A 22628-nucleotide genomic window follows, 5' to 3' on the forward strand; every position below is an offset into this window, starting at 1 on the left:
TACAGAACTGTCAATTGGGAAGATCCATGTGTTTTTAAATTCATATATTTTTCAGAATATACCACTTTGTACATAATTCTCCACTGAACATTGGGTGACTAGTACAACAAGTAGAATGGACATGTTCTTCCAGCTGTTCTTGTCTTTGGGTGTAAATACTATGAAATTTAGCAATGCTGTACCTTAAATTTGCAAAGAAATTATTGACAATTGAGGTTTGCACTCAACATAGGCCAGTATGCTGAGCTTCTCATTTTAAGCATACAACTTTGACTCCAAAAGTAACACAGGTGAAAGAAATTAGTACATCAAACAGCCCTAAATTTTGTTTGGTACTGTATTTCCTCTCTCTGAGAAAACTTGTGACTATTCATAGCATGTATTTGACATTTCTTATACAATTAGAAAAGCTGACTAAACTGCATCCCATATTTGAAGTCCACAAGTTGCTAGAACATCCCATTGGTTTATATGTGGTGTTAAGATGCCTTATCACCAAAACATTATTTGGGTATCTTTTGCTGTTGACATTCCTTATACATAGCTTTCAGGAATCTGTCTGATGTCTGCAATGGGAGAAACACCTGCAAGATACTCCACTTACCTAGCTCAAGAGATCAAAAATCTTTCTTTATGATGTGTTACTTGAGTCAAGAGCAGTTTGAAGACTTTTCTGTAATTACATATTCACTATTCTGTAGTCACACATAAATATGTATTGCTTATCCTACCATTATATGATGGTGTAATGTTCTTACTTACCTGGACTTAACTTGAACTAAGCTTTATCTTTCTATACTAAACAGCCTTAGGATTTTGCCTGAATAAAATAGACTTGGAATGACAATTTTTGGCCTATATTCCTAGACAGACACATGGAACTGCTATGATGCTTCCTACAGTGACCTAAAAGGTGTAGTTCAGGTTTGCAATAGCCCAAAAGGAAATACTGGCGACATAATCTTCATTTTTTTGAGGTGGATGATGATTTAAGAGTCAGATGACTTAAAAAATCCATCCCACTGCCATCAGCACCTTTTGTACTGCCTGTGATTTTGTACTGTACTGTCTGTGATTTCATGTTTTCTGTTCTTTAAAAAGCTTACAGGTAAGTGCAAGCACCACACAAAGAAAGCCTCATGTATTTACCACAAGAGGGAGCCTCCTTGCCTCCAAAAAAGCAAAGGCAGGTTTTTTTTACTACTTCATTTCTGCAACGTATTTTTTTTGTTTTGTGTATGTGGGGCTGTAAAATACAGCACATTCAAATACTTAGACAAACAGCTTAATGCCTATAGGGAAAAAAGTCCTCTTCCCTGGAGAGTCTGCATATGGGCCTGCTCTAAATGTACAAAACCTGAGGACACTGTGCAAGGAATTGGGAACTTTCTAACAACCACTAATGGAGGAATCCACCTCTTCATCTGGCTAGATGACAGGTGATACCCCACGGGTATTGTAAACATACCTTGTCACAGCAATAAACATAAAATATGGATTACAGAACTGAAAAGGATTGGGAATTATCTTAGAAGGAGTGGACAAATGGTGGATAGATCTAAATACTTCGTATCCTACCTCCTGTCAAAAAAAAAAAAACAAAAAAAGAAAAAAAAAAAAGGAAAGAAAAAAAATCTAAGAGAACTATCTGTAGATTTACTCATGTGATGTTATTTTACTCTCAGGTGGAGAAACATAGATGTTTGTCCATAGTTTTGTTTAGTTTTTAAAGGAAACTTTTCACAGAACCACAGAATATGCTGAGTTGGAAGGGTCCCACAAGGATCATCAAAGCCAAATCCTGGCTCTGCACAGGACACCCCAAGAGTCACACCATGTGCCTTAAAGTGTTGTCCAAACACTTGAGCTCTGTCAGGCTTGGTGCTGTGCCCACTTCTCTGGGGAGCCTCTGCCAGTGCCCAACAACCCTCTGGGTGAAGAACCTTTTTCTAATGTCCAATCTAAACCTCCCCTGACACAACTGCAGGCCATTCCCTCGGGTCCTGTCACTGTCACCACAGAGCAGAGATCAGTGTCTGCCCCTCCTCTTCCCCTCACAAGGAAGCTGTAACTGCAATGAGGTCTCCCCTCAGTTTCCTCTTCTCCAGCTGAATAGACCAAGTGACCTCAGCCACTGCTCACACAGCCTCCTCAAGGCCCTTCTCAATCTTGTATTGTGGCACCCCAAACTGCCCCCAGCACTGGAGGTGAGGCCACCGCAGAGCAGAGCAGAGCAGAGCAGAGCATTGCAGAGCAGAGTAGGACAATTCCCTCCCTTGCCCAGCTGGCAATGCTGTGCCTGATGCCCCCCAGGACACAAATGTCCCTCCTGGCTGCCAGGGCACTGCTGACTCAGGTTCAACTTTCCATCACCTAGGACCCCCAGGTCCCTTTCCATGGCCCTGCTGTCCAGCCTCTCATTCCCTAGTCTGCCCATACATCCAGGGCTGCCCCACTGAAGGTGCAGAACTCTGTACTTCCGTTTGTTAAATTTCACATGGTTGCTGATGCCCATGTCTCTAATTTGTCAATGTCCAGGACTCTGTACAAAGTCCTCCTACTGAGGAAACTTCCTGGGGAAAGGTAGAACATCCATTGAGCATAAATGGGAAATTCACAGCACAACCACAGAAGTCACAGCTGTGGCTTGCAACAATAAAGGAAAAATTCTTTTTCAGGAGGTAGTTTTGAGACCTGAGAGTACAGGCTTATCAGTGAAGGTTGACTTGTGTTTCTAAACCACTGAAGACAGCTTTACAGAAAGAAAACTTTACCAACCAAGATCTGAGAACTAGAAACAAAAGTAATGAATACACAGAATGTAATATATACAAGTGCTTATACAATACCTCAGGGATGTCCATCATTCTCCTTAGTTTCTGATCTCTCCAGTTCCAATCCAAAATCATATATTTTGTGGAGTTCAAGCACAGGACATCTAAAAAGGCAACATAAATTTCACTACCAAGATAATACGACATGTGCTTATCAAAATGATTTTTGGCTTCTACATCTTTGTCTGTCTGTTTCCAAGGAAACTAATCTTTGAACACTTAAGTACTACATTTGCTGGTTGGAAAACTAATGCCCTGACACTGCAAACTCCCTTAGCCACATAATCCTATGCCTTTTTGGAAGATAAACACAAAAGAAGAACAACTACTGATGCCAGACTTGTCAAGAGCTTAACATCCTGCCAGCAAGTAATTCCTCAAGCTTCCTCTTGATGAAACCACAGGAGTTGAATTTCCACAGCTGATGTCACTGGTAAGTTACAAGGACCCTAACCCGAAAATTGATGTTAACAGGAACAGACTGTGCTCAGCAATTTACAGGACTGGGCGCTATGTGAATATAAGTCAGGTCAGTGGTGCTGCTGAAGAATTCCTTTATCCTTCACATAAATGGTGGTGAAGAAAAAGGTCCTTTCTGAACTTGCTTTTCAGCAGTTCTTGTATTTTTTCCCTGGTCTTCTACGAGATGCCCACCTTTTTTTTCCCATCAGTTTTGATTCCTCTCCCTTCTCTAAGCAACCTGGCACTGCAACACTAAACTGTCAAAAAGAACTAGAGCTTGGGATAAAATGACACCCCTTGTGTCCATGCCATAAGCTGCCTCCACCTAGCAGAGAATCAGAATGGGTTCGTTTGGAAGGGACCCTAAAGATCACCTAGTTCCAAACTTCCTGCCATGGGCAGGGACACTCTCCACTAGCCCATATTTCTCCAAGCTCCATCCAGCCTGGCCTTTAACACTTCCAGAGATTGGGCATCCACAACTTCTCTGGGCAACCTGCTCCAGTGCCTCACCACTGTCATGGCAATGTGCTGATGTGCTGAGCACTAACAATTCACTTTTGGTGGAAGCAACATTGTATGTTACTCCTGCACTCTTTCAGAAGGAGCAGTAGAGTCCCAATCCACAGTCAGAGCAAGACAGTGTCTTGCATAAGAGGAATGGAAAGAATAGCCTTATTGTCTTATCATTTTGTTGTTTCTTTTTCTTTGTGTACATAACTGTCTACTAAGTAAAAGTACTCAAAATTTGGGAATAGAAAAGGAGATTTATATAGTATAATTAATTTTATTATAAGCTAATGAGAAATAAGATCAAATCAGCAAGTAGAGCTTTCATCCATCCCTCTTAGAGGTTTACACTGAGCTCAGAGTGACATATGATACAGTGACTTCTGCCACTATTTCCTTTTGATCCACTTGCAGTGTTTGGTTTCCTGCAGCTTTAAATCTCACATTATGGTTTTGCAATCACTTTCAAGTGAGCATAAATCAGTATCCCTGCCAAAAGAGGAAGTCTCCCACCTCTGCCTGCTCATTACCTGATTTTGTGTGCACACTGGTTTTGTTTTAATTGGGGTCAGTTCACTGAGCTGCCAAACAGACACTTGGGCTTGCACAGGGAGCAGGAAGGGGGAATAAGCAAGCACTGACTGGCAGGTGTGGAAGTATTACTCTGCCTTTCTCTGCTAATACTGACTTATGCCAGCTTAAAGGGATCATAAAACAAAGTACTAGAACCTTGACCTTTTGTTTTTGTTTTGACTGGCATAGCACAAGTAGAGAAACAGAACCGTACAGTTTGGTACCCAAATCTACATATTCATGTCAACCTGAAAAAAACCCACAGTTGAAGTTTCACGTCTCATGAGACCAAATATAAGATACCTAAGGAAGAGACCTTCCTTGTTCACCTACCTTGCTCCACTAGTGCTTTTACTCTCCCAGGAGTTCCAACACCAATGTGGAACACACCTTTCTCCAACATATTCATCTGTTCCTTTATCTAATTTGAAGAGAAAAAGAAAAAACACAGTAAATCCACAATTGTTTTAAAATTTCTTCTCAAGGAGTTGGAAATAAATTCAAGATCTCATCATATTTCTTTCTAGAACACCATCAAGTAACAAATGATATTTGTCTTTCAAACTGTCAGATGATTATATCTGGAAGAAAGTTTAAGAAATGTAATAAGCCAGCTGGGCATCACACTTCTCTAGAAGTTCAATCTTTTTTAACTTTGAAAATCTGCTACTGCACCAACTATTTTTGGAGGTGAGAACAGTAAGATTCCTTCAGCATTTAAACAAATTCCCTGGAAAACTGAAAAACTTGAATTAACTTTGAAGTCCTTCAAGATGAAGATACTGGAAAAAGGTGAAATAAAGTAAATGACATTTATGTGCTTGACAGCATTTATATCACTGGCCAAGTGTCCACTCATTACTTCCAACACCCCCCTGGTTTGTGCTTTTTTACAGGTATGGATACTGGGGACCCAGGCATTGAATTGCCAGAATCCAAATGTGGGTGCTGGTAGAGTTTGCTTCCACAGCCCTGTGTGTGTGAGCCTTCTGGCATTTGAATGAGCATTTAGTGGGAACATGGAACAATAAAACTCAGCATGTGCACAAGCATCCACATTCTACACAGGGTGCACCAGAGCTACTGGAGAAGGTGTTCAGCAGAACTCCTCACACTGCACCAATGGGTTATCAAAGGAAGGACTATCTAAAGGAAAGAACTTCCTATGAACACTCTAGGAAAGGCATTACAGACAAAGGATTTAAAAAGAAAATGGTATGACACTATTTAGCTGTTTACTTGGTCTATTAAAATTCCCTACCTTTATGTGCTTTGCAAACAACTTGAGGACTCTGCAATCTCCTTTAAAGGCTGTCATTGACCTAGCAATAAAAAAAAAAATGAACAATGAAATGCAAGAATCAGGGTTGGGCTTAAGACCACACACAAGGAAAGAAAAACTAACTGGCATTTCTCAATATGCTTGAGACACACAGTCCCCCAGTGAACCCTGCTTGTATTCTGAACACTATGTACATTCTTGTTTGCTACTTATCAACACTGATCAACAAACAACCAGACAGACACAATGGAAGAAATCAGTAGGGGGCAATATTGTTTAGATAGCTTTTCAGATACTATTTAATATTATGATCTGTGGCTTCACAGCTACCTTAGTTCAAAACTGGTTCATCACCAAATCCTAACTAAAAAAGAATTCAGTCACTGAGGTACAGACGTGAATGAATGTTTGTGTGTGTGTGTCTGCACAAAAGGAAGGATCTGTGTATGGACCAATCTACATTTTGAAGTCTTCCTGCAGCAAGGCTGCTGGGAAAACCTAGGCTGCCATGGTCTTCACTGCAGAGATGGCCAAAACTCCAGTTAACCAAAACTCATTTATCAGAAACCCTGACCTGCTCTTCTGACACCCCATTTTGGCACACAGCAAAAACTCTATGTTCTGTACTCATCAAACAGGAATCAACATACTCAGTATTTTCTGAATGTTATTTAAGACAGCTTTCTTTGCATGCTTCGTGCAGTGCACCAAATTTTTAATTTGCAGAGCTAAATGTTTATATACATCTAAACCACCCAAGTCTCAGGTGCTAGTCTCTGGATGCAGGGACTAAGCACTACTGACAGTTATCTGCCTTATCTATGTTTATATCTGTGTCGTGGGATCAAACTCGCCAACTCCCCATCCCATTTTGTACTGACAGATAATCACAGCAAGTGGGGTCAAGATACAGAAGACAACCATGACATTTTGCGAGGTATACATTAATTCATCAAAGTCATCAAAACTTCTGGCACGAGAAGGCAGTGGAATAGAGAAGGGGAAAAAACGGGGACAGGGCACACTGAAAATTGTTATCTCTGCCCAGCAGTTTTGCCAGTCTGAGCCAGCTGAGAGCACTGACAGACCTGGGAGTACTCAGGCCAGACACACACAGCACTTGAGGCCCTGAAATGCCATTGTCCTTGTTGGCTTTGGTGCAAAGTCATGATTTCTAGTGGTGGATCATGATGCTTTATGGGCTTACTCTGTTCTCAAATATAACATATTTCATGTTTCCCCCAAATTGGTTACACTTTATTTTTGGTTTTTAACAAAAGCAGCACTTCCCAGGCAACTGAAGTAGGGAGCATTACTTTAGTCCAAAACCAACCACCACAGTCCCAGAGTTTAAAGGAGGAAGGGATATTGCATCAGTTTGAGTCAGTGAATTTGCTGGCTAGCAGAGGACAGTGTCCCAGTTTTGCCTTTTTGCCTGTGGTTCCAAGACAAAACTCCTGACCAACTGCCAACCTCAACACAACATTTGCTATTGACATACTTGATGAGTTCCAAGGAGCGAAGGGCAGAACTGCACAGAACCAACATCACCACCGACTTCTTCTCCTTGTGGTTTCTCCGGAGCTTTGCCCACTTAGGGCAGACTGCAATGGAAAAGCCCTTGTACACACACAGAGAAAGTACTACATGCCACAATTTTAAATTACTAGAGTACATGATGAATGGTAGCCAGCAGCAAGAACACACATGCTGACTCCTATGAGGTCTGGAAATTTGGCAACACTCTTGCATTTAGTCATGCCTGAGAAACTGGAAAATGAAATGCCCAAAATAAATAAAATACAGAAATATCACATAACTGAGCAAACCAGATAAGCCTTAATAACAGTTTTAAGGTGATGAGCCCATTGTCTTCCTTTGCCACATATGGCAATTTATATCAGAGAAAATCAACTGGAAAGAAAAATTTACAGACCAGAAGTTCTATATAAATATACAAGAGAATAAAAATTCTCTTGGTTCATGTTAGCAGACAGCTGCAGGACTTTTATTGTAAGATAATACATACACTTACTTATGAAACCATAGTAAATTACTGACAAATAATCCCTTGCAATTAAAAGAAAGCCTAGAACATTTTGATACCAAAAAAAAAAGTGATAGAGTAAAAAAAAAGACAGAAAAACAAGACCTGTCATAAAACAAAATTTAAAAAAGCCTTAAAGTGATTAATATTTCATAATAAACAATATTCAGAGCTACATATAAAAATGTAATAATATTGTCTTAATAATATTTTTCATACAGCTTTCATCTCACCCAGACCAACATTTTAACTCACTTTCCTTCAGGTATGAAGAAAAACTGTGGGTGAGATCATTGGCTGGCAAAAAACAGGCATCTGAAATCATAAAAGAAAAAAATATGTATGTTCATGTTTTTTAACAGCAAAAAGAAAATATATGTTTGCAGCATAACCACTTTCATATTGAGGAAATCCCAACTTCATAAAATCCATCATCAATAAATTACCATATTTGAAACAAAAATTAATGTAGAAGAAACTTTATATGGGTTAAATCAACAAAGGTATCATCTCTGAATTACAATGCCTTTGTTTTCTCCCACCCTGAAACCTTTAATACAGGGCTGCACAGGTTGATCACATGCTTTAAAAAAAGTTTTCTTATGTCTTTGCCACAATGAATCAAGTGTCAGCCAAAAGCCTTACACTGCTGAACTGTTCCTCCAATGTACCTATGATGAAATATGTTTGCACATCCCCCAAATAATTCATACTGTGCAAATGCAAGAAACTACCACTAACATACTTGTCAGTAAGTTTGTTAACTTTCTGGTCTTTCATATTGTAGTAATCTCCCTAACTGTACTGACCCTAATGGCAACACCTACACTACATTTTAGTGCCTTTCTCCTCCTTCATTTCCTGGTGACTTCCTTTTCCCTGGTCACTATGTTAACTAGGAAGTCTTTTAAAAGCACTCTGTGGCAGACATGCCATTTAACTGCATATAATGGCACTGAAAATCCTAACAGGTTCTTTGGAAGGTCCTTTCTCATGTCTATACATAAAGTCTAAGTTCCTAAAAAGATGATTAAAAGTAGATGGTCTGAAAACTTGCCAGTTGTTAAGGGCTCTTAGCCTGATGGAACAATATATTTCTGCAGAGCATTAACAATTGTGTCTTTAAAGCCTTACATATTGGTCATTGTCTCGCATGAAGCACAGCCCCTCAGGGTGTCCATGGATGTTTGCTGATAGATTTTAACTAAACTAAGGAGGTTTCTTCAAAGATGTTACTCATGTTCACATGCATGGTGCACTGTGCTAATGCTGAGAGCATCAATCCATGGTCTTCATTGGAACAGACAGTGTGACAAACCAGGTTTGTGGCTAATGCCTGGCTGAAGTCCTGTCTGTGCACTTTCTTTTACTCTCCATTACTGTATCTTACATTTAATGGGTGTTGTCTTGCTAAAAACTTTTATTTTGCACTGATCCCTATTAAACCCAGAGACTGACATTTACTGGCACTTGAGCTTCAAAAGAAACTAATATGTACAACTGAAGGATCAGCAGCTGATTTACTCTAAAAATCATGTTTAAAAGATGCACTCGATGCTGGTTGGGAAGGGCAGGGGCTGATCCTCTGCATACATGGTCTTGTTAATGACTGACAATTCAAGAGGTGATTTCTGATGGACACAGCTTCAGCCACTGACTCCTCACCAAGAGCCCAGCAACACTGCAAGATCTACAACAGTTTTAAATGGAAGTTTCAAAAAGGGGGGAAGAAAGACATATCTCCAGACTGCAGCAAGAGACTGTGCTGGCTTTCTGACCAACCCTGACCTTCTGCACTTTGTCAGTGAACAGGAACACACAATTCCAAAGTAGTTGCTTGTTATTTACCCAGTGCTTTGACGTGAATGACTTGACAGCTGCACAAGTTCATAAACTCCTTGGCACTCTAAGCCTTCAACTCCCATAAAAAAATTAAGGAAAAAATATCCAACACATATGGAAATGGGTCACTTCAGTAGCCCAAAGGGCTCTTTTAATAAGAAAGAAACCAAAGCAATTTATTATTTGCTAAAAACCATATATGCCAAAAAACACTTAACACAAGCTTTTCAAAGCAATTTATATGGGATTTCTCCAGGTTTTCTTGATTCAGTCACGAAGCTAAACGTGCCCCACAGAAATAAAGAAGGGTCCACCTAGAATCATGGGGGTTAAGAAAAGCAAATTTACCTAGAGAGACAGGCTAATGCATTAAAAAGGAAAAAGCACTGCTGACCAAAAGGCTTCTACACTGGGCACAGGTCACTGACAGTTCAAGAAGTCCCAAGGGTGAGTGCAGGTTGGTTACCAGGCTGCTGCTCTCATGAGCACTACCAACAAATAAAGGACAGTGTCTCTGTCTGCACAGTAAAAGGCAGAGAAGTTCAATGTTGCCATCACCTCCAGTGCTACCTCCAACTGACAAAAGCTAATGCTGCTCTGTCCTGCTTTTTGCCTTCCTATCTGGCTTTAAACTGGAGGCAGGATACAGGGAACAGAGTCCTCAATTAAAACTTGTACACTTCATGCATGGACCAAAATTACCATCTCAATTCATGCCACTCCCTGAAAAACCATTGCATTCAACATCTCATACCCATTTGAGAATGACACCTTATTATTTCTTTGTCCATTTCTGTCAGCCCCCTATCCAGCACCTGGATTGACTCAGATAATCCCAGTAACAAAATACATCTCTGAAACCATCTTGGAAGCTACTATTAGGAATCACACAATTTCTATCAGAAAAGTAAGCTCCAGAAATTAATACTTTACAATAAAAAGAGACATTTAAACAATTTCATTTTAAACATTTCATTTAAACAGTTTCATTTCCATAACTCAAAGAAATCTCACATTTATTCCAAAGAAACTAACATTTCAACTTAAAAAGCAAACTGATATACAGTAAAAAGAAATATAGGAAAACATTTTCATTAAAAAGTGCAACTCAAGACCTGTCTCAAAAATCTTCTTTCTTCTGCAGAAAAAGAAGTCAATAGTACACTGAAATAAATATTATTTATATATTAACTATAGGATAATTTACCTGACAGCTTTAATTCCTCTAATTCAATCACGGAACGGTTTTCCCCAAAATGCTGAGTAAGCAGATTTTGTAGATCTGCAGGGACACCAGGTTTTGGAGGAGATTTTTGCAGAACATCAGAAATCTTCTTCTAAAGAAACCAAGTAAAATGGATTAAGCATGGTACTTCTAGACAGCTTTTTGGCTAGCTAACAACACAGTAAATAAATGTTCCTCCATATCCTTGTACAGTTATATTAGTTTAATTAGAACTTAAATGGAAAAACACCTTACAGTGGGACAAGATTCCCCTTGTCTTTAGTGGGAATGCAGACTTTGGATGCAAGTTGAGATACTTTGACAAGACAGGTCTGTGAGTCTGAACATGAAAAATCTTGTGCACTCACCTGAAATGCTGCTGTAAAAAAAACATAACTGAAAGCTGTTTTTGGAGTTTTGCTATTGCTACACTTTAGTATCAGTTTGAAACCTTAGGGTTTTTTCATAATTTGTTTAATTTGTTATTCTTAAGGTGTAACAAAGGAATCAAGGGATAATATATGACTTGGTTATATATTTGATTAAAACAGGGTAATTATCTATCTATATTTGGAAGGTAAGATGATTAGCAATATTCCAGAATACTATGCCAGGATGATGAAAATAAATTTAAATAACAAAACCACAGGTTAGGCAGCAAGAGCTCACAGCTGCTTTGTTCTCCCACACTGTCTAATTTTTAAAACAAACTCCTAATTTTTAGAGACTGAAAATGAGTTAATAATGATCATGTTTTACACCTTAGGAATGTTGCCAAGCAACAGGTCTGAAATCTCACTGAAGTGAACAGGTTGCTGTATTTTTTCCCATAATTAAATGGCACAGGTGGGTAGAACAGCCCAAAGTTCCCGTTATCTGAATGATCTGCCAGCATTTAAGAAAACAGCAGATTTTCAAGGACAGAGGGAGTCTGGAGAGAATGACAAGAATGTGATGCCTCTCTTGTTCTTGCTGAGATGTGTTTAGTTTTTGGAAGGCCAGCTTAAGGTCTCTCAGCTGTGTTAGCTAAACTGAACTTGTCATCAAGGGGACACATGGCAGCATAAATCTAGAAGTGAAGGGTGTGGTTAGGATGGAGCAATAGGGTCAGTGTTTTTAAGGCAAAGCAGGACTTCAAAGAGATCAGGTGGGCCTGGAAACATTTTTGGCAGCTTTGAAGGGACAGTGGGTACCTTCAGTTTGGCAGACTAAGGTCCAGGACAGCAAAGATCAAGAGAAATTTTGAAGAGAGGTATGGCATGAATTTTAATGTCAGGGACAGACCTTCTTCCATCCATTCTTTCCCTCACTCCATCTCAGCACCCACTCCCTTCTCTCTCCCATTCCCCCACCACTCTGTCTCTCCCTCTTGCCCTGCATGAGGCCCACAATCAAACCTCTCCATTGTTCTTCCAAAAACCACAAATGCTTTTCCCCAGCCCCTGCCCCACAGTCTGCCTCTGAAGTGACCCACATTTGGGAACCTCTGATTTAGCAGACAGCAAGATAGAATTATCAGGCTCATTTTACTTGGTAATTCAGCGTAAGATGCTGTTCCACAGGACCATTACATCACTCGTTGGGCCACTTGGCTCCTTCAGGAAAATTATGGCCCCCTGGAGGGGAGAAGCCTGATGTAATGAGAAATTCCTCAGGAGCACGAGCAAGGACACTTGAGCAAACTCTCTTCCTTGATGGAGAGCTGTGGGGAAAAGTTCCCCATGTAGGAAGTTTTATTATTTTTCTTCCAATTCATTCCAGATGCTTAAAAGCAAAAGGGCTTTCCCCCCTTTTCCTTACGTTTGGAGACAGCACTTTGTTTGGAAGCCACAGATCAACCTAATAAATGTTTCCTAATGGGATTTTTTGACAGGCTGTGTATGTCAGCTTGGTGGGGCACTGAAAGCAAAGGTGTAACTAAGCAGCTGCTGTCTGCCTGAGAACAGGGTCTTTGTGCTGGGTTGCTTCAGCAGCCTCTGCCATGGGATGCCTTCGCTCTGGCTCCAGTGGAGTCACTACTGTACTTACTCTGCCAGAGCTGCATCCACAGCAAAATCCCACTCTTCCTGCTTCCCATTCCCCAGATGATTAAGAGGGCTAACATAACATAAAAAGGCCACCCCTCAACCTTGTGAGGGAGCCAACTATTTACAGTCTGCCCTGAAAGACAATTAACTCGCCTGGTGCCATATAATCTCCATCTAGACTGCAGAGTGTGTTTGTTGTTGTGGGTGAGGATGGAGCACAGCCAGAGGGACAATACAGAGTATTTATTTATATACTTATGCTGTGAGGAGAAGAGTGAGCAAGGACAGTCCTTGGCTCAAAAGACATAAGAGCAGCTGGATCCTGACCACAGTGCAGGAATGGGTCAGATTCTGCAGCACCTGAAATTCCACCTTTCTTAGGTGCAGTCACCCTTCCCTGGTGCGCAACACCTACAAGTGGGGTGTGGCCATATAATACCCCTGAGTGCAATACAGACACAATGCCACAGCTCAGGCTGGGAATAGGTATCTCAAGTGAGGTTTAAGAATTAGATATTTCTATTCTTCTCTAAAAGAGGCTGCAACATGATGACCATGTTACTTCCCATCATCACAGGGTTGTCCCTATTCTGCATCTTGTAGTAGCATATAAACACACTGCCCAGTCCCCAAACACACTCCAGGACATTCATACCTTCTTCCTCTTCTTTGCCTTTACAGCATTCTCTTGCTTTTTTTCAGGCTGACTCAGAAAACACTCTGTAGGCTGCAAAACACATTTAAAAAAAGAAGAAATAAGAAAAAAATTCACCAAAGTGAGGTAAGAGAAGATACAGAAACTATAATGCTGGATTAGGAAAAAACAAATAAAACTGATTTTCCCCACCTGTAGAAGGAATCAAATTCTTACAGTTGTATGTACATGAAGTAATTTTGGAATTGAGACACTTGTTGCAACCAAGAGAGGAATAAAAGAACAGAAAATTGAAACATTCAGAGTGTAGTCATAATGGTGAAAAACAGGTTTTGATACTTTAGGTAAAAACATCAGGAGGAAAAGACGAACAAAATCTACCACTACTTTTATTTTTTAAATCTCTGTTATTGTGTGTGATAGTTTTTCTAAACTTTGCCAGTAGTGTTCTAAAATAACTGGGTCTAAGGTGAGCATCCAGATGGTAAAAAATAGCATGGAACTGGGCAAGATTAATTGGAAACAATCATGCTCTGGATTTCCTTCTACACTTGTAATGCAAAATTTAGGAAAACATGTTTCAAATTTGTCCTACCCCCTTCTTGCTTTGTCTCCTCATAGCAGGCAGGGTCAAATACACACAAGAAAAATACATGGTGCATTTCAGAACAATCCAGTATGTGCTGCTGTCATAAACCCTGTTTTGTGCCTGAGTGAACAGGCTGAATTAGTCCATTTGTACCAGAGTCCCTGTTCACATAATCCAGGGGTAGGATTTGTCCTTAGCCACCTAAAATTGTCCAAAACAGAGGAAGCAAGGCACAGAGTTCCCTTGTTTTGAACATAGCAATTCTCTTTTCTTTTGCCTTCTTAGGGCCTTCCACCTCATGGAAATGCAAATTTATCTACATAGACAGGCTTTGGAGCTTAATAAGTGACTTGAAGAGTAATGGGAAAATAGGCTGAGTTGCAGGAAAAAGCTTCATGCTACTATGATGCATTTGGCTGGAAAACTCTGCTCTTGTGAGAAAATGCAGAGAAGACTCATCACATGGAGCATTAAAAAGCTCAGGAATAGCAAATCCAGCCCTACTCCCAGGGGAAAGCCTGAAAGAAAAGTATCAGCAGGAAAGGGAGCCCAGCTGAAAGCCAGAGAAGCTGCTCCTTTGCTCCCCTGGGAAGGTAACTTCAGTCAGGCCAAGAGGGCCAAAGGAAAGCTAACAGAAATTCAGAGTATCTGGGCCTTTCCACCTTAACAGGAGGACACTTCATGGCAACTGATTATGAATGACCCAACCCAGCACATTCCTGCCTTTCCAAGCCTGCTCTCACAGCCTTATGAGAAGCATTTTTTTTAAGTTTAATTGTTCATATTATGCCTACATTTCTCTTTTTCTCCCCACTCCCCTGGCTAAATTAGCTATAAAAACAGTTAACCACCATGCTCCACACAAATAACTGACCTCTTGCTTTCTGTGCTGTGATGCAGCCACAGTCACTGTCCTTGCAAAGGCAGCAGCATTGTATAGCAGTGGCTCTGAAACTGGTTGAGGATTGAAATTAAACTTAGGAACTACCAGAGAAGATCTGGCTGGGGATTTGCTGGAGCCAGAAAAGCACTCCACAGCTAGGGCTGGAATGTAACAGCCTGCATCAAAACCCATGAGAAGTTGTGACAAGGATCATACCTTGCCTCAATAACAGAGATCTGTCCCTTTGATTTTCTCAGGTATAAACAGAAATGAAGGAATGACTGCAAATGGAAACTCACTTCAATTAACAAAATTGTTCCAGAGTTAATGTAAGTTGTTTGGTTTTACTTTTGTTTTGTTTCTATTTTAAAAAACTCTGTCCTGACTCTGATTCAAATGTTTTTAAAAGACCACCATACGTTTCTTCATTCCTATCCCTACCATTAGCATTCCCAGACACTGAGACTGAAACAGAGCTACCCTCTGCTCTACTCTCACACATCCCAGCTGTCCATAGATACTTAAAGGCCATTTGCCAGGTGTTTTATTCATAAATTTTAAGTTCAACATCATATTTTATGCAGAGAACAAGCCTTTGGATTGCTTCAGTCAGGGGATACCTACAAGCAATCAAAAAGTCAGAAAAAGGACAATCTGATATCTGTTCTCCAGCAGAATTTGGTGGTTCCCTATCCCAGTGGTGCTACCACTCCTCCAGCATATTGAAAAATGTCATTCATTCACTTTGGGCCCATTTCTCCCTTCTTATACATCGTGAACTGCTTTATGTAACTCTGCAAACACTCCCAACTGGTATCTGTATGAGAAAAGAATGAAATGTGCCACACAGCTGAAAAAAATTCTCTAAAAGAAAAAACTTCTCACTGCCAATCCTTCATTCAAATGTTTGAAAGTATCACCAACTGCCATAGCTACTTTTTTGAAGGGAGTATGTAACTCTTTCTTTCAACAGCCACAGAAACAAGTACAGAGCAGGCTTGTAGTCAAAGCCTTGCTTCCTTAGAGAAGCATGTTAAGACTCCAAATTACCTCCTTTACACTACAGATATACATATTTAGGCATAGTATATTATTAGCCCAGCAATAGCAAATCCACTTTATTCAGACATTAAAAATAATTACATAAAAAAGAGAAACTTCATGGTGGTGAAGGGCTGTAAACTTACACGTCTTTGATGATCTGCGGTCTAAAATATTTCAGCATCTGATCTAGCCTGAACTTCTGACCCTTATCCAAGCATTGGTTGCCTACCTACTCATGCAACAGCTCTTCAGCATGCCACCCTTAAGAAAAGGTCATTTGCATGCTTTTCTTTTACAAGACACAAAGCAGACAACCAACTGTTTTTTGACATGGCTCCCTTGTGCTCTGTGTTTTTATGCTATTTTTACATGGAAATTCTTAAAATGCAGAAAACAGGAAATTTGTGCCGAGACCACTGATTTATGAACTAAAAAGTCATAAATTCCTTGTTTGTTAATCATACACAGAACATAAAATATTTCCTGTATTATATTTCTAACATGCTTTTTTTCTCTACATGTTGCCAAAGTTATGGGAAATTCAAATGTGGAGTGAAAACAGTCTTGCATGTGTGTGAAAGTTTACATTCCAGGTCAGCCACACACTCTGAGTTTTGGAGTTTGTGACAAAGTAAACACACCACTGCGTCATTCAGATTGGAGACAGATTATTCATTTCACTGTAAGCCTGAGGACAGCCTGCAGACTAGGAACATAGATGCTCCTAACTCTGGTTGTCTCGTGATTGGCTTTAAGGTGCCAAGTCCACTGCAGAACAGCTTCCAGCCTTTGAATAAGGCAGGGACGAGTAAAATGGGTTATGTTATTTGCACCAGAAGTACAAAACCACCAGCTTTCCATAAATACCCCTGATTCTGTATGTCTAAAAGATGTACAATAACCCATCCATGACTTTATGCTCCCATAAAGCATTTCCCTCTTGCAGTTTCATGTCTAAACATCAAATTACCTGATTCCAACATGCAGGCTGATATTCTTTATATGACAGAAAGACCAGTGGCAAGTGTTCTGCTACAGTTGAGCAGTCCCAGGCCACTTTGGCAAGTAACTTGTGTTGGCTGTCCTTTCTAATGTTATGTTAAAAAGGGTCAAGCAACCCTTCCAAACAAAGTGTCTTGACCTACTTCTAAATGCCTAAGTGAAAATGGTGATTAAAAGTGGCTCCATAAGAATTCTCACTCCTCAGCATCTGACCCCCAGTATAGCACAGATAAAGGCAGCTCAGCTGTCTCCTGTATTGCTTCGTTCTCTTTCCTAATCAAAACACTGATCTAATTCAGATATTTGGATCACTTCACCTTTGGTCTCTTTGGAAAGGCACCCAAAAGAACAGTAATTGCTGCCATGTTGTTTACACTTCCCTGTTACAAAAAAAGAACATCCCTGCAAATGGCTTTCACTTGGGCAATTGCCTAGGCATTACAGAGTGAATTTACTATTGACCTAGGGGTCAAAATTAATATCCATAACCTCAAGGAGAGATAGCTTCCAATGTAATTTTAGCTCTGACAGCCACTCAGTCGATTCTCCTGGGTGGTATGAGGAAGGTAGAACAGATTTACCTTCAAACAAGAAACTTCTTAAAATCAGCTGACCTCTAGATGACTTTTTTCCTCAAACTGGGGTGATGCTGCCTGTTCCTTGGCACACTCCAGGTAACGCTGAACATCACAGCTCATGCTGGCATTAAATTAAGCTTTTAGCAGCGCAAGGGTAAGAAAACATCAATCCATGTGGACCTAAATTCTTTTTCATTTGGATCTTGCACTGGGGACATGCTTGGGTAGAGAATCTGTACAACATATAAATACAGCTTTCCAGACGTTGTGTGTGCAGGGAAAGGGCAAAGATTGCAGGTGAGGATACTCAGAAGCACCATCCAGGCTTGTACCACTGGACAGTCTCTTTGTAGTGACTGGCAAATCTCAACTCACACAAAACAAGTGTGAAGTTATTACTGAAATGTTCTTGAATGTGATCACATCCAAATAAGGCAACGTAATTAAAAAGGAAATTTGTTACATGAACAGATCAGATAGACTGAAGAAAACTGTCCCTTTACTGAACAAAAGGATGTTTCCCTATGCATTATCATTTTTGTGTTCTAAACAATTGCTTAATTTACAAACCCGCTTTCTTTTCTTTTTCACAGCAGCTTTGGAATCTGAGTCTTGACGTGTTGCTGTCCTGTTATCACTTGCTTTTTCAATAGCTTCGTCATCTGAAGGACCTAATCAGAAAAAAAGAAAAGTTCTTGTTAATTTTTTTCAAATCCATCTATCCATTTTTGCATTCAAATATAGGGATAAAATCTCCAGCTGAAAGGTTGTCACCATAATACAATCTCATAACTGGCAATAAATACAGCTCTAACAAATACATTCTATTGTTAAGTTTGCTGATACTTCTTTCAAAAGAAAGTCATCTCCTCTTACTAAAACAAGTCTTGCAGATGAAGGACAAAAAAAATCCAAGCAAACACATACAAAAATGCACAAAACCCCCATCCCAAGCTCCAAAATGCCTTACTGACACACATTACAGAGGAAAAATTACAAGATAGGTATAATTACTATAAAAATATAGATTTATATTATGAAAATATATGCACACATTTCCTGCAAGTACATTTTAACTGTGTGTTTTACTTCAGTAATTATTAGACAAAGGCACCGCTCCCAAAGTTTGAGCAGAATTTGCACAGGACTGAAATAGGCTTATGTTTTGAAAGACAACTATTTAAATTCAGATGTCTCGACCCATCCTCTTCTTCATCTCTCTTACCTACAGAGAGACTTTAGGGAAAAAATAAATGCAGAGCAACAGCTCCCTTTAATAGTCTTATAATAGTGCTTTAGATGTATTCAAACACAGACATTTCTGTTGGGGACTGAGTTAATTCCCTGATCATTGCCAGAAGCATTATCATCCATCAAACTGAATTAATTCAACTTCTGTAATTGGAATATTTCTGCCCAACAGGTATTCAGACATTAATGTAATATCCTGTATTCCAAAGTTGTTAATTTACAGCTTCAAAGTTATTTATTTTGAAAAGAGAGAAACAGAAGGATTTCTTAAGCATCACCCCAAGTATAGATGACATAACTGTATCTATTGAATCACTAGCTGTAAGCAGAGTAAACTGATGGCCAGAGAATATGAGAGAGAGAAAACCAGCTATAGCTGGTATTTACAAATTCCATGCTGAAATAGGTACCTACTGAAAAAAAGTAAGTGAAAGGATACGTGAAAGATATGCAAAAGAGTTTAAGTGAGAGTTAAGTAAAGGGATAAACAGTGGGGGGAGAATCTCTATTAATCCACTGATGCAACATTATATATTATATGGCAATGAGGCAGTGGCTTTGAAAATCGTCACTCCTTTCTCCCCCCTTGAAAAGCCTGTGTAACAGTCAGCACCCTAAAGATGGGTTCTGACAGCTCTTAAAAGTTCAAGAAAGTTTAGGAAGTTGAAAGATAATAAAGAAAATCAGTGAATGTTTTAGCAGGTTGGATGCCATTTGTCATGAAATCTTACTTGATATAGATTAGATTCTTGGCAAACCACAATAGCTTTAGAAAGAGAGCAGCAACTGAGAAGACAATTTGTTTTCTGTTCAGTACAACTAAGACACTCCTAAGTGAAGAAGCTAGATAAATATGTTAATGAACTTAATTAAGACCAAAATAAATGTCATGGAAGAAATGACAGCACTTGTTTGCATCTCAAAATAGGATGAAGACAGATTCTGAAATCTTAAAATAGGAATCCACCAAGAAAAGCCCTCGCTGTCCAGCTCTAGAGCAAGTGCAGGGATGTGTGCAACAAGAACACTACAGCTCAGCTAGCCTATCTGCCTCATTCTCTCTGCAGGCACAGCCTCAAATGGGAGCTGAATGGACTGTGGCCACACGAGTGCCAGAGCCCATGTAGAAATTATGTGCCCATATAATATGTACATGTATAATATGTACACATATATTCCTGTACAGCCCAGCACACAGCAGCAGGTGAATGGGGCAACACAGAAAGCTCAAAGTTTGTGAGACAAATCTTTCCTTTCATTACAGACCAAATATCTTTTTGTTCTCCTGAGGATGTCCAAGTGCTCCTCTACCATATGTCTGTCCCTGCACAGCATATTCCTCTCCAAAGTCACTGAGCACTTAAGTCCTCCAGCCACTTTGGAATCTCACATATAATGCTTCGTTCAAGGCTGAAAAATCACATTACTCAGCATACTCCTGAAAGTTTAAAAGGTGTCTTGGTAATCCACTGTTACCACTGGCCATTACCATGGGATTGTTTCACTGTGTATCACCCTTTATCTGGAAAATTCATTGTGCTACATTTTGGTAGGGCAGCTTCTGTATTTAAGGACCCATCATTGACTTCTGTCTCATTTGCCCTGACTCCAAAGATACTGAAAGAGTGACCAGCTTTAACACACTCCAGCTCCACACCCTTGGGGTCTTGGACACACTCCACTGAAGCAGGCTGGAAAGATGATACAAATGAAGTACATCAAAGAAATCAGGATTGCCTCTTCATCCCTCTTGCTCACTGTGCTTGAGCCCCAAACACCACCCCAAAATGACTTTGTGCATGTCTCACTGAACTGAATTGCTGTGTGAGCTCTTTCCAATGTTTCACATTGAAAATAAATGAGAATTGTATCAAATAGATTGAGGGGAAGCTTCCTGCAATCTGCAAGCATTCCTTCTGAAATCCCACTTGGCATGCTCTGAAAGGCAAACAGGAGTCGTGCAAGTTTTAAATAACCTCTTCTCTTTCACACAACTAAAAGACACACTGCTAGCAATAGCAATCTAAAACTGGACAAATGGTTTCCATGATCTGAAATAGCTTGACAATGTACCACCTGTTCACTGCTCATTTGAGTTTTGGACAGCACTTCATGGTGCAATGTCCTCTGCTCTCAGCAAGAAGTGAGGGAAGAGGGCACAGACTCAGACTCAACAAACATCACTGAAAACAGTTCAAATCTGAGCATCTTTCTGCAGCACCTGAGCATCTTTATTTCATACAACTGGAGAACTTTATTCCAGAAACAATCACCCATGTCCCAGTCAGGACAGCAGCACATCCCAAGCTGTAATTGTTTGTGACACCATGTCAGCTCCTGTGATGACAGGAGCATTTTGTTGTAGGCATCAAAGTACCAGAGGCCAGACTCTGCCAACCACGCTCACATTAAACCATGTACCTTTCTCTGCAAGGAGTTACCTTGATGTCAGCGGGATTATTCACAACATAAAACATAACTTGATGCAAATAAATGCAGAAGCTCACAGATCACAAACATGTCTGTAACAGACCAGCACTGTTTGCTCTGCTTTGAGGTGCTGAGCTTCCCAGGACACTCCTCTCTGCCAGAGCAGGAGAATTCACAAATCCTTGCTTAATAATAAGCTGGTGCAAATGCAGAACCTAATTGATTTATACAAAGTTGACTTTCATCTGGTCTGAGGTGCAAGGGAGCAGGCAGGCAGGTGCTGACAGGACACACTGCTTGGAGGGTGATGCTGTTGAGCACAGCAATTCTCTGCATCTGCTTTCCTCAGACCTGCGGCATTTACGCAACCACAAGGTCATCAAAGGCATCAGAACAGTCACAAAATGCTCTCAATATAGAAAAATAAATGGGAATTCCACAACTCTCCATGTGTTTTGCTTTGGTATTACATCACCAGCATGGCACATACTAACAGGCTTCCCAGTTATTATGTATTTATATTTGATCTTATTTTGAACCACGCAAAAATGGAAAAAGCCATTTCTGCTTAACACACACACACACACACACACACACACACACACACACACACACACATACACAAAGACTTTCTCATTTATATCAATCACTGTTTAAAATCATCCACTGCTCTGGTTTCTAATTTCTTTCAAATTTAATATTAACATATGCATGTATGTCTAAGTATATCAGTATGTATACTAATTATATACATAGAAACACACATTAATACATACACATCTGCCTGTTTATACATATTCAAATAAAAAAGTACGGAGGTATTTTGGTAATTTAATAATCTCCTTTATTAATGAATATATTCACAAAGAATAAATACCTTTTTCATTATTTACTATAATGTTTTTAAAGGCAAGCAAGACCTTAATGATATAGGATGCAATGACATCTGCTTTGATGTGAATGCAATTTTGTTCATACAAAGTAGCTAGTACATACAAAATTGCATATGCTTGGCTGATTTACCAGTACTGAGACTTCTGACCTTCACATGCTGCTCTTCTGCTCTGAAATTATTAACATAGGAGTTATAGTGACCACAACATAATAATTAATTCCTGTAAGAAGCAAGGCTGACTGAAGAAGTGAAACTCTTCTAGGCAGGACACCTCCAAATGCCCCAAAATAAATAAGGAGTTACGACTCAAAATAGTCTTAAAATTCTTCAGGAAATGCAACTTGTGGTTCAAGCCAGCCTAGGACTAAAATAAAGGCAGCTCACAGAAACTATGGCAGCCATGGTAAGCTTGTTACAAGATGAGAATAGGAAGAAAACAAAACAAGCTTTTTGAGAGAGAAAGGAGGCAAGGTTCTTAGAACTCTTCCTAATGTAGGAA

General features: G+C 39.8%; 1 protein-coding gene across 5 annotated transcripts in view; it reads right to left on the minus strand.

Moving 5' to 3' along the window:
- Positions 1-22628, minus strand: part of CMSS1 (cms1 ribosomal small subunit homolog) — a 220243-nt gene that overhangs the window by 1807 nt on the left and 195808 nt on the right. For all 5 annotated transcript variants that reach the window (XM_085071862.1, XM_085071869.1, XM_085071885.1 and 2 more), the window contains exons 2-9: positions 18124-18224; positions 13458-13529; positions 10758-10887; positions 7964-8023; positions 7163-7265; positions 5641-5701; positions 4713-4800; positions 2850-2938 (exon numbers count right to left, since the gene is read on the minus strand). In XM_085071862.1, coding sequence (XP_084927988.1) covers positions 2850-2938; positions 4713-4800; positions 5641-5701; positions 7163-7265; positions 7964-8023; positions 10758-10887; positions 13458-13529; positions 18124-18224 — 704 coding nt within the window. The remainder of the gene's footprint in view (positions 1-2849; positions 2939-4712; positions 4801-5640; positions 5702-7162; positions 7266-7963; positions 8024-10757; positions 10888-13457; positions 13530-18123; positions 18225-22628) is intronic.

Source organism: Lichenostomus cassidix, chromosome 1 (genome assembly GCF_008360975.1).
Source record: "Lichenostomus cassidix isolate B80296 chromosome 1, HeHo_3.0, whole genome shotgun sequence".
NCBI classification, from domain to species: domain Eukaryota; kingdom Metazoa; phylum Chordata; class Aves; order Passeriformes; family Meliphagidae; genus Lichenostomus; species Lichenostomus cassidix.